Source organism: Brassica napus, chromosome C7 (genome assembly GCF_020379485.1).
Source record: "Brassica napus cultivar Da-Ae chromosome C7, Da-Ae, whole genome shotgun sequence".
Classification (NCBI taxonomy): Eukaryota; Viridiplantae; Streptophyta; class Magnoliopsida; order Brassicales; family Brassicaceae; genus Brassica; species Brassica napus.
This window is the reverse complement of record NC_063450.1, coordinates 26,891,666-26,905,139: the sequence shown is the minus strand read 5'-3', so window position 1 is coordinate 26,905,139 and position 13,474 is coordinate 26,891,666. Positions and strand designations below refer to the sequence as shown.

Here is a 13,474-nt window from a genome sequence, read left to right as displayed (position 1 = left end):
AGCGGATAACATCCCGTTCTACCAATTTCTAAATTTATCGGTTTAAGCAATGGTTGGGAGCGGACCGATTTCCATTATTAAAGTACATCGCATTAGTGTTTTAACGGTTATGAGGATTGTTTGGGTCCCTACGTCATGGTAGACGTGAACCATGAAACCAACGTCTTCTCTTTCTTGAGTCATAATATTAATTTGCCTCGTCTTCATAATGAAATGGATTATGTTTAATCCCCAACTTCATGGTAGACGTGAACCATGAAACCGACGTCTTCTCTTTCTTGAGTCATAATATTAATTTGCCTCGTCTTCATGATGAAATGGATTATGTTTAATCAGATTAACGATGGTTTCGTGTCTTATTGTAATCGTTTGAATCTCGATGATGAAAATATAAAACTACATTTTCGTAAGTCTTATCGCTCTTTTAATTTCCTTTAATAAACCCTATTATCTATTATGTCGTCCCAGGAAAAATGCATTATACTCATACAGAGAGGACTAGCGTATCGCATTAGATATAAGGGTTTTTTGCAAAATTGACTCAAGACTCAAAACTCAAAATCAAACCTAAAATTAACCCATGTTTTTTTTAGATTTTTATTTTGTCATATTCACCCCACAAGTTCATATAATTCACGAAAATGCCATCAATTTTTTTTTCTTTCCGAAAATAACATTTTTACTCTCTCACCCTTATCATCTTCAAGTAATTACAAGATTGTCATTGCCATCAATGCCCCAACCACCATGAACAACCAATTTGAAGCTCTTAATGCACCTAAAATCGATTTACACTCTCTCTTTCTCACTTGTTATAAATTAAAAACAACATCTCTTTCACTTTACCTCCATATTCATCCAAAAAACTCAAGCTTTTGATTCAAATTTTTTTTATGGTTGATAGAGCCATTCAAGCATACTATTCTTGGTGGGTTACTTTCGTTTCAGATTCTGGGTGGTTGGAGAAGACTCTGTGTGCTAAGTAAGTCATCTCACTAGTTTAAGGTATGAAATTGGAATTTTTTCCAGATCTGTTCGTGTAGAAGACTTACCCGTAAGTAGTTTGGCTGTAGAAGACTTACGGGTAAGTCTTCTGGTCAAAAAGACGACTTACTTGTAAGTCGTCATCTTTGTTTGTTAAAAAAAAATCTAGAGAATACCCTAGACGACTTACTGATAAGTCGTCTCGGATAAACGGGTTATTTTTGCATTTGACCGAATAGTGTCAGATATTTGACTTTTCCTGGACGACTTACCAGTAAGTCGTCTCCAGGAAAACAAAAATTTCAATATTTTATTAAAATTGGACGAGTTATCTGTAAGTCGTATCAGGTTACTTTTGCGATTGGAAAATAAAACTTATATTTTAACTTTTTCCAGGCGACTTACGCGGAAGTCGTCAAGTAAGACGACTTACTTGAAAGTCGTCCAGGATAAGCAAAGTCGTCCAGATTTATTTCCTAGATTCTGGTCAAATCTTGCTTATCTCGGACGACTTTCTCGTACGTCGCCTATCTGGACGACTTTCAAGTAAGTCGTCTGGGTAAAGTTAAATATTTAAGTTTCTTTTTCGAATTGCAAACTAACCTGAGAAGACTTACAAATAAGTCGTCTAGTTTTAATAAAATATTGAAATTTTTGTTTTCCCTAAGACGACTTACTGGTAAGTCATCCAGGAAAAGTCAAATATCTGACACAATTCGGTCAAATGCAAAACTAACCCGTTTATCCTAGACGACTTACCAGTAAGTCGTCTAGGTTGTTTTTTTTTTTTTTTAACAAACAAAGCTGGACGACTTACAAGTAAGTCGTCCTATTTAAAATTCAATTGCAAAAATGACATGTTTGGACGACTTACTGGTATGTCTTCCCGACGACTTACCGGTATCTCGTCTGCGTCAATGTTTAGTAAACTTTCATTTTCTCTATGTTTACTAATGTGTTTTATTTTGAATTTTTGTAGATGATGCGTCAGTTACATGCAGTGTATGGAGAATGGTTGTTGAAAGATTGCCGTTGGGATTTTGTGGTTGATAATGTCAAAGGAGCGAGAATCATTTTTTGGGGGGAAGGTTCGACACATGCTGAACTTCTTGCAATGGCTCAAGAAGATTATAACATGGACATGAGCACAAAATCTGTGGAGATAACCTACTCATTACCAGCAGAAATGATGCAGGCTCCAGACACCCCTCTTATTCATGTTACAAGTGATAGACAAGTTCAAAACTTGCTCGAGATAACCAAAACGCATGGAGTACGGCTTTGTGTATCAAGCCGTAGCAAGGTGGAAACGGTTTCAGAGTTCAGGGAAGAAGATGATGAAGCTGATGAAGCTGATGAATGTTTTGAAGATGATGATGATGATTTGGAGGATGATGGGGAGGAGGATGATGGGGAGGAGGACGATGGGGAGGAGGATGCTGGTATCTCTATTGTTGCTGAAGCAGACGAGAATGGTGAGGATTACAGTGTTTATAGAAAGGTTGAAGATGAGGATGAGGAAGATGATGATATGTGTTTAGAAGATATCAAAAAGATTGAAGGAGGAAGATCGAATGGTAACAGTATCTATGTCAACCAGAGTTTTGTTAGCAAGGATGCACTGCTTTCAGAGCTGCGGTTGACGGCAGTGAGGTTTAAGTTCTCCTTCAGAATATACAAGTCAATGAAAACTCTCCTTGTGACAACATGTCCGGTTAGTGGTTGTCAGTGGAAGGTCAGAGCGAGTGTGAAACATGGGACAAACACGTTTTGGGTAACAAAGTATGTGGAAAAACATACATGCTCAGTGAGAGACCGACTCGCTCAGCGGAGACACTGTACTCCGAAGTATGTTGGTAAGCTTTTCATTGATCGTGTTGGAATCATTGATGGGTTGAATCCGCAGTATATCACTGATGCAATGAAGAACATGTTTGGCATGAAGCTTGATTACACCACTTCATACAGAGCACTTTTATATGCACAAACATTGGTGAGAGGATCAGCAGAAGATGGGTATTCGCGTCTGCCATCATATCTCGAGCAAATCTCCTTAGCAAATCCCGATTCTATCACGGCTATAGAACTTGATTCTATCAATAGATTTAAGTATCTATTTCTCTCCTTTGGAGCTTCTATCAAAGGTTTTAAGTATCAGAGAAGGGTCATTGTGGTGGATGAGACTCACCTAAGTGGGAAGTATGGAGGTGTTATGTTAGTTGCAGCCGCACAAGATGAGAATTTTCAGATATTTCCATTGGCTTTTGGGATCGTAGATGCTGAAGATGAACCTTCTTGGGAATGGTTTTTCACAAAATTGGCTAGTTGTGCATCTGATGAGCAGCCTCTGGTGATTGTCTCCGACCGTCACGTGGCCATTAAAAGTGCGTGTGATAAGGTGTTTCCTTGGGTAACCCGAGGAATATGTTATTATCACCTTCAAGATAACATTGTCAAAAAGTATAAAGGGAAACATCTCTTGTACTTGGTGAAAGGTGCTGCTTATGCTCATACGGTTTCAGATTTTGACCGGTACATGGCTGAGATACGGAGTGCAAACCCGGACCTTGCAACGTATTTGGAGAATGCCGACGTCAGCCTATGGTCAAGGGTTTATTGTCAGGGGGACATGTACAACATAAAGACAAGCAACATCGCTGAATCTATTAATTCCGCTCTGAAGCGAGCTAGAGGATTTCGGTTCAATTCCTGTTGGAGTTCATAAGGGAGAAGCTAGGAAAGTGGTTTTGGAAAAGGAGAGAAGATGCTTTGAGTCTCCCAACTCAACATAGTCGAGGTGTTGAATACTTGCTTGTTGTTCGATCGGAGATAGCGGATACGATGACGGTACAACCAATTGATGGATGGCGATTCTTTGTGAAAGGTGGTAAAATGGACTGTGTGGTTGATTTGGAACATGGATAGTGTGATTGTGGTGTCTATGCAATGGAGAAAATACCTTGCTCTCATGCTATAGCTGCTGGAACATCTGCTGGTTTGCATATCTCCACACTTGTATGTCCAGTGTACTCAAAGGATTTTCTGTTTGCAGGATACTCAGAGAATATATATCCTTGTGTTGGACAACAAGTTGAGGAACACACATGCTTTCCTCCGGATGAAAAGCGTGGTCCAGGAAGACAGAAGAAATCAAGATGACAATCTTGGTTGGAGCTATCCAGGATGAGAGGACGCAAACCCCAGAAGCAACACATGGTTTATAGATGCTCAAAATGCATGGAAACTAGCCATACGAAACCACAATGTAATAAATGACGTGGACGACCTTCAAGTAAGCCGTCCAGAAGGTCGCCCAGTTAGTCGTCCAGGGTTTTTTCTTCCAGAAGACCTTCAAGTTAGTCGTCCAGTGTTTAGTCTTCCAGAAGACCTTCAATTAAGTCGTCCAGAAGGTCGTCCAGTTAGTCGTCAAGGGTTTTTTTCTTCCATATGACCTTCAAGTTAGTCGTCCATTGTTTAGTCTTCCAGAAGACCTTCAATTAAGTCGTCCAGAAGGTCGTCCAGTTAGTCGTCCAGAGTTTTTTCTTCTAGAAGACCTTCAAGTTAGTCGTCCAGTGTTTAGTCTTCCAGAAGACCTTCAATTAAGTCGTCCAGAAGGTCGTCGAGTTAGTCGTCCAGTGTTTAGTCTATGTATTAAAAATTTGTGTTATGAACTTACCTGTGTCAACTTCTTTGTCAAATTGCACTACCAAACAAATTTGAGATGGTCTTGCCCTTTATATTATCCAAAATATAGTTACAAAAGGTCACTGCTCAAGAGACTTTCCAGACTACTTATAGTTAAGTCGTCCAACATTCCAGACGACTTAACTGTAAGTCTTCTGCACATAATTTAGTTACAAAATAGGGATCAAGTTCAAATACAAAATAGGGATCAAGTTCAAATACACACATCAGCCTAATCTATCGTACAAAATAATTTAACGAAGCCTATTTATCACCCCTCATACGCACCCAGGTTGCCATCATTGTCCTTGTTTTCGGACTTATGCGCGTCAGGAAGCTCTTGAAATATATCCACCGCCATCTTATCCTTCATAGTCTTTTTGTTGGCCTTAGCAAAGTCTTTTTTACTAAACTTTATCCCAAGAGCATGACATTCAATGTACTTTAGAGTGTACACGCCACAATCACCAGCTTGGGCCGGAGGTATATTGGTCGGTCTCTCATATGTGAATGGCTCCTGGCTGTTTTGGGCACGTTGTTCGTCTGAGGAAGCGCACTCAACAAGCAGATAAGGGACCATGTAGAGAAAAGACTCCATTACCACATCGAGGTCTTCTGGGGAGATACTGGAACAAATGTTGTCCCAGACGACTATGTGCCTCTTAGGGATCGATATCCACATAGCAATCCAATGAGTGTCGTTGTAGTTCACTGGCGCATAGACATCATCAATATTTGTCCCCCAAACCTTGTTCGATTGGCAAAATGATGGTATAGCGCCTGTATAATAATTTCACGCCCCACCAGGGAGTCTTCTTCCTAAACCGTTCTGATCGGGCTCCGAGTCCTTAAAATCCTTGTAGTTGAATCTCCATTGCTGAGCAAAGAGATGATCAAGGAAGCACATTCTCTCGCTCCTGAAATGTTGTGGGTTAGCGTCGTACCTCTTCCTCAGCATATTAATCCAAGCATCAATATGCTGCATATAAAATAGGGTACAAGTCAGAAGATATCAGACGACTTACTGGTAAGTCGTCTACGTAGAAGACTTACCATACGACTTATTGGTAAGTCATCTACAAAGAAAACTTATCAGTAAGTCATCTAAGTCATAGCAGAAGACTTACACAGTCCTCCAGCCACTCTAAGGAGGTCCGGAGGATTTGATACCACCAAGTTCTACTTGTACGTGGTTTTTTATTGAGAGGTGTTCTATAATGACTGCAAACACAAAATGTTGAAAAGCAATCAATTTTTTTAGACTAAGGCAAGCTATTATGGGAAAAGCAAACACTTACGGACAAGTTTTCAACCAATCAGCGAGCTCCTTCAACTTCTTCTTGTCAATTGGTGCAAAAGGATTATAGCCTGGATAAAGCCTTTTGTTTGGAATGATCACTTTGGCCGTGCTGTTTGCCGTATAAGGAGATTGCTGTGAGGCAGCAAGTTTCCTTGTTCGAACACTCTTTGCACGGCAAAGTGCCAAAGCAGCATCACTCTTTTCCAGATATCTAGCGTCCTCCTTCTGTAAATCTGAAACAGTGGATTGATTTTTGTTCAATAGAACAAGGCTCGGTTCTGGAGCTTTATCTTTCGAGGAACTAGCATCTGCGGGCACATCTGGACCGTTATCCTCCGGCAAGCTCTTCCTTCCTGCGTTCGTCCCATTAACACTTTCACTTTGCAATATACAAGACGAGTTTATACAATAATAACCATAGATCCATTTCAAACAATAATAACCAATGACTTTGTCCATAGATCCATTTCATACACTATAAACAAAGCACACATGTTCAGACATACAAGAAACAAAGCAAATGCAACTTTTCAGTTCTTATTCTGAAGACTTTGTCTAGTCAATCTCTTGTTGGGAGATGATTCTTTACTAACCCCGGGTTCGAGCGTCGGTTTAGGTGGAGGGGTAGTGTTTTGAGCTGATGTCCCTTTCCATTTTGTGGTGATACCAACCTTCTTCTCCACAGCTTCCACCCTTTCCGACAGATACTTGATCTCCTTAAGGCACGTCCCAAACCCTTCCCTCATGGCATCAACTATGTCCTTGAACATGGTTTTAATATCCTCTTTGGTCAACCCACCAACAGTCATATGAACCTCTTCACTAGCCTCTGCAGCTGCCTCTTCACTAGCCACTGCAGCTGCCTCTTCACTAGCCTCTTCACTAGCCTATTTACGAGCTTTCTTCCGAGGTCTTAGACTGTCTTCCTTCACTACCTTTTTCTTCGCTGGACTCACAACCGCCGGCTTTGTATTGACCCAAGTACCGGTGACTTCCCAGAAATCCATGGTCTACTTCCACGGTTTCTTCACAAACATGAGTTTAATTATGTTCTCCGCGGGCGTGTCCTCAACATCAAACTCCCATTTTGGAAACATTTCACCAATGTTCTTCTGAACAAAGTTGATCACCCTAGTCTGGAGTAAATAGAAGATATGAACTTAGATATTTGACGGATTAAGAAAGATGGAAAGAAAAGACTTCGCAGACGACTTATAATTAAGTCGTCTGGAAAGTCTTCCAGCTGGACGACTTAGTAGACGACTTTATTATAAGTCGTCTGGAAAGTCTTCCAGCTGGAAGACTTAGTAGAAGACTTATAATTAAGTAGTCTGGATAGTCTTCCCAGACGACTTAATTATAAGTCTTCTACGAAGTAATCCAGCTGGAAGACTTTCTAGACGACTTAATTATAAGTCTTCTACTAAGTCGTCCAGTTGGAAGACTTATCAGACGACTTAATTATAAGTTTTCTGCGAAGTCGTCCAGATTGCAGTAAATACCTGACTGAGGATAGCCTCTTTAAACTGTATGCGTCCTTTGCGACCCTTGTAAGCCAGTATCAGTGGAGACGGATTGTTTGGGAGAGGATTACCATAATTAGCACCCAATTCCGGCAGAGCTGTGTACACCCAGACCTGGAGAGCTTGCGCAAACCCATTAATAGTGTAACAACAAGAAATATCTCTGCCCTTCACAGAGTCCATCTGCACCTTAAACGCGACTCTCCCCCATGGATAATTGTCAAACCGTTCTAGCTCCATCACTAGCCTTGCCAGACTAACCCGTGTAGGGGTTGAATATTTTCTCCCTTCAATGTATCCAGTGAAGATGACAAGGTACGCGAGCCGCATGCGATCATCCCGAGACCACCCTTCGCATCTCTCAAATGCTGCTATTATCTTCTGAGTAGATGGCCCAGCTTCGACATGAACTCCCAACATCTCCCAGAACGAAGTCAGCTCCTTTGTAACAACACAGTGAGGTCTCTCAAGGTCCTCGATGTACTCACAGTTTAGACCAGTGAGGTTTTCAAACTCTAACAGTGAAAACCTCACATGTTTTGGACCAACGAGACTCCACAGCTCATACTTCTTCTTTATGTCCAGCTGGAAACCGAGCATGTAGTGAACCAGCCTTGAAGCCCAATCAAATCTCAGCTGTTGGAACTTGATGAAAACTCCCAACTTCGACTCCTTCAGCTCTTCATATTCGTCATCATGAAGAGCTTTCTTTAAAGCAGTATGCAACGTCCAACAAGTATGATACGAAATGCTATGCACTGCGGGGGGCTCTTCCCCTAATGTATGTAACCTATGGGGGAGTTCTGGTATATCCATTTTTGTTGCCTGCAAAACAATCAAAGACAACCATCTCAAAACAATCAAAGACTTATAATTAAGTCAACCATCTCAAAACAATCATAGACTTATAATTAAGTCGTCTGGCAAGTTTTCAAGACGACTTAATTATAAGTCTTCCATGACTTCCAGTAGAACATTTTAAAGCAGACCTGAAAATTCGGAGAAGATATAGTCGCCTTCGACATAGCGGTTATATATCTGCAAAAATAGACGTGAAAAAGAACGAGTGTATAAATTGATAGAGCCAACGTTTTATGTTCATCTTTTCCTCAATCAATCACTCGACAGTAAGAGATATAACTTACCGGCGGCGGAGTTCAACGAGACGCCTCTGAGAGAATGCGCGCTAGGGTTTCCTCTCAGATCTTATACAGAGGAAGCGGCTCTGAGAACGGTGGTGAGAACGACGGTGATAACGGCAGAGAGATAATCGGCGGTGAGAACGATGGATTAGAGAGAATCGACGGAAATCGCCTTTGAGAGAAACAGCGTTAGGATTTTCTGAATTTCGCAAAAACAGTGAATAAAAAAAACATCTTATATATGTCCGGTAAATAATCCGGTTAGGTTTAAAAGTACATTGAAAAATTAAAGGTTCGGTCCGGTTTGGACGACTTACTAGTAAGTCGTCTGTTGAATATTGTACATCAGACGACTTACTAGTAAGTCTTCCCAGACCCTAAATTTAACACCTAAACTAAATTGACTAAATTAACTAACTAACCACGTTATAAAGCCGTAGTTATACTTAAATAGTGTTTACTATACACAGAAATAAACACACTTAGGTAAATTTTAAAGTTTTCAAAAAAACATTTATGCATTCCAAAAGCTAACCCTAAGAAGACATACAATACTACAACATATGTTGGCAAAACCTAAACCAAAGAATATCATGACACACTACTTTCACTCATCTATGTTGAAAACAATTAACTTTTGTTATATCTTAATTTATACCTCTTAAAACATATGTTAATTACATGATTTCAATTTTTCAATTATCAAAATATTTTTTACAAATTTTTTAAATTATTTCTAAGTAGAACTAGTCCAGACGACTTACTGTAAAGTCGTCTGGACAGACGACTTACGGGGGTTAGAAACGTAAATTTTTGTTGGTTTTTTTGTTTGTTCACAAGGGGCTGGTTGTAATTTCAATAGCCTTTTAGGTTACTTTTGCATTTGATTCAAGTTTGGGTTTACTTTTGGATTTGAAATCAAGTTGTGAGTCATATTTGGCATTTTTTCCTAGATTTAAATCTAAATGCCTTTTGAATATTGTCAAGAGGTGAACGATAGTTTGTTATGAGCTATCATATTAACCACTTGGATTGAAATCAAAACTTAAACTAACCAAACAACAAAATTCCCAACCACTACAAGAATTCACTCAATTAGCTGCGGATGGGCGAAGACATTTCTGTAGCTAAATGAATTAGCTACAATAATGGCGACAGAATACATAACTTCGATTTTGTGGCTAAATTTGTAACTAACCGTAGCAATCCGTAGCTATATAGCTAGAGATCGATTCCATTGATCTCTGTAGGTAAATAGCTATGTCTAGGCTAGAGATAAGTTGTTGCCATAATTATTATATTTATCAATTGATGGTCACAAAAAATGTAGCTAAATAGCAATAACATATGTATCATCACCAATCCTTAAACCCCAAATCTTAATCTTTATACACATTAACATAAATCTATAAATGTTTGTGTATCATACCAATTCCTAAACCCTTTAAACCTACGCTCCAAACTCAAACTACATCCATTTTAACATAAACCTACAAATGCATGTGTGTTATCACCCATCCCTAAAGCCTAAACCCCAAATGCCAAACTCTATACACTTTAACCTAAAACTACAAATGCTTACCCTTGACCTTAAAATGTCAGATTTTACCAGTCATATATACAATTATTAGAATGTAGCTTTACATAACTTATTAAAATATAGCTATAAGTCTAATTCATTTCTTATTATTTAAGGAATGCAATATTTTCGTAGCCATAGAGTTTAATTCGAATCAGTTATGATAAAGTCACATATATAATTTATTAGAATGTAGTTTTACATATAATTTATTAAAATATTGCTGCAAATCTAATGTATTACAGTTAATCATATAAAGAATGAATTTATTTTGTCACTTATAAAATTTTTTAGTATCACCACCAAAATCTCCCTCCTTCCCCGCGTCTCTCTGACCAAGATACCAAGATTTTAAAATAAAATAAGAAAGGTAGATTGTTAATGTAAAAGGGCGAGGATAACTCATTTTCTAATCATAGCCGTTGATAGTACTTTAATCTAACGGATGGAATACATTTATATTTATTTTTTTTGGTTTATCCTTTTTTATCTTTCTTTCTCAGATCTGAGATCTTCATCCCTCTTCCTCATCTTTTCTTTCCCCTCTGTGAATCTCATCTCCTCATCTTTTCTTTCCCCTCTGTGAATCTCATATCCTCTTTCTTCTCCGGTAGTGCAAGGTGTGGTGTCCTCTCCGTTCATCTCCTCTTCCGTCTTCTCCTCTCTGATGGCGTAAGGAAGTGTGGCAGTACAGTCTCCGGTTATTTCCTCGGTGGTCGTAGAGTCGCAGTCGAATCTCTTTTCTTCTCCTCTGCAGTCCTGTCGCCTCTCTGCTCCTCTGAAGTCCAAGCTTCTCTCTGCTCCTCTGAATTCCAGGCTTCTCTCTGCTCTTCCACAGTCCAAGCTCCTCAGAGCATGTTTACTGGGTAGTTTAGGTTGGTTGCTTAGGTAAATTAAGATTAAAAATAAATGAAAAACATGAATTAAGCAAAGGGGTGTTGCCTAATTAGCACCGCGAAGCGTCCGTCCCTCGGCGCCACGCGTCGGAGCTTCATTGGAGAGAGGAGAGAGAGAGGACACGGGTTTCGTCTCTTTTCCTTCTTTTCTTTCTTTCTTTCTTCCTTCTCTCTTCTCCGAAGCGACCGAATGGCGATTTCACTTCTTCACGGTGTCTCTCCTCAACGAAACGGTGTCTCTCTCAGTGGGTCTTGTCGACGAAAGAAAACGGCGTTCCTCTATCGGTTCCTCTCCTCGACCAAGGAAAACGGCGAGATCTCCCTCGTGGTGGCTCTCGGAGAGGAAGCAAAATGGTGACTGTTGATGCTCAGACAAATCGAAAGGTAAAGATTAGTTTTAATGTTTGAAAATTTCAATTATGCATGTCTTAATAATTTCAATTAGATTGTTCTCTTTCATAGTGAATCATAACGATTTCAATCGTTTGATTTTTTTTCTGTCTTTGTGTCTTGAGGTGGATTGATCAAGAGACATGATCGAGGCTGAACCTTTCTATTTGTCAGACAAAACACCCACGATAGTTCATGAAGGTAAAACCTTTGTCTTTGATCTTTTGAATTGGATAAATACTTGATCTTTGCTCTGTTGAATTGGTTAAACCGTTGTTTGTATTGGTTGGTGTTTTGTGTGTTCAGTTGCGATTGAATTAGAATTTTATTGTTGTCTGAAATGAATTTTATTGCTGTCTTGAACTGGAAAAGCATGTTTGTTTAACTTTCTGTTTGAGTTCTTGTTCTTGAACCGTAATAAATTGCTCAGTAATTAATTGATGTTATGTTTAAACGATATAGGATGTGTAGTGTAATGAATGCGTTAGGTTATGGTTGTATGAAGATAATAAATTGAAAGTACGGTTGTGTTAAGATAATAAATTGAAGTTTTGGTTTGATAGATATGGATGGTGTAGTGTGATAATTGTGTTAGATATATGTCCACTCGGGTTTGGTTGTGATCAATGCTTCTCTTCCTTCTATTAAACTGTGTCCTTCTCCTCTTTCTTGAACAACCCCAACCCCACTTCCTCCCCTTTGTTCTTTAATTTATCTCTTCTTTGCCATCCTCGGATATGGATTCCAATCCATATAGACAGAATCCAAATTTTGTTGGTCTACTAAATAGTCAACAAGATATTGCCTTTGGTTCCTATGAAGATAGTGTCGAGCTATCTTCAAGCCAAGTTCCTTTTCTTCCCACTCAAGGTACAGCTGATTCGAACTTCGTTGGAAACACTCCTCCTGACTGTAAAGAACGAAGGAAGTGGACGCCTTCGGATGATATGTTGCTCATTAGCTCGTGGTTAAACACGAGCAAAGATGCAGTGGTTAACAATGAGCAAAAATTAGGCGCTTTCTGGTCAAGAGTAGCAGCGTATTTTTCAGCGAGTTAGGTCTCTGGTGGTGAACAGAGAGAGGGAAATAATTGTAAGCATCGATGGCACAAGATAAATGAACAAGTTTGCAAGTTCTGTGGAGCCTATGAAGATGCAACAAGGGAGAGAAGTAGTGGCCAGAACGAGAATGATGTGGTGAAACGTGCTCATGAAATTTTTTACAACAACCATAAGAAGAGATTTCTCCTTGAACATGCTTGGAATGAGCTGAGGAACGACCAGAAGTGGTGTGAGCTTTCATCTTCCAAAAACGCTGAAAGCTCTAAAAAAAGAAAGGGTGATGAGGACGGGGCAGATTGTTCAAGCTCTCAACCAACTGAAACGATGCGTCTAGAGGGTGTTAAAGCCGCTAAGGCCCATGGTAAGAAGACAGTGGTTGAGGAGAATGCGGAAGGAGAATGCGGACAAGGAGTTTCAGTCTATGGTGTCATTAAAACAACAAGACTTGGTCATGAAAGATCGCTTGTCTAAGAACATGCTTCTAGACAGTTTAATTACCAAAAAAGAACCTCTAGATGATGAAGAACATGCCCTCAAGAAGAAGCTCATCAGTGACTTGTTGTATAATTAGTTTAAGTATGCTTCAAGTTCTTTAAGTTTGTTGCTTGGTTCTCTTTATGTTTGTTGCTTGGTTCTCTTCATGTAGTTTAAATGTTCTCACGGTTTTCATGTATTAAAAATGTTCTTGTTATGTTTTATTAATGAGTTAAAATGTTATGTTCTTGTTCTTCTTATGTTTTATTAATCAACAAAAATGTTTGAAATTATCTTGTTATGTTCCTCGTGTTGATCTTGTTCTTGTTCTTGTTATTGCAGGTGGAGAGAGTTCACGGGAGTGGAGCTGTTGTCAATGACTGGTCACGAGAGTGGAGCTGTTTCTTGTCTTGTAGTTGTCACGTTGTGGTCATGTGTGAA

The 13,474-nt window shown here is 39.4% G+C and overlaps 1 protein-coding gene across 1 annotated transcript; it reads left to right on the top strand.

The window, feature by feature from the left end:
- The first annotated feature begins 12,235 nt into the window (after positions 1-12,235).
- Positions 12,236-13,030, top strand: LOC125590514 (glutathione S-transferase T3-like). The gene is made up of 2 exons (XM_048764111.1): positions 12,236-12,551; positions 12,651-13,030. Exons 1-2 carry the CDS (start codon positions 12,236-12,238, stop codon positions 13,028-13,030), a joined length of 696 nt encoding a protein of 231 aa, XP_048620068.1.
- The last annotated feature ends 444 nt before the right edge of the window (positions 13,031-13,474 follow it).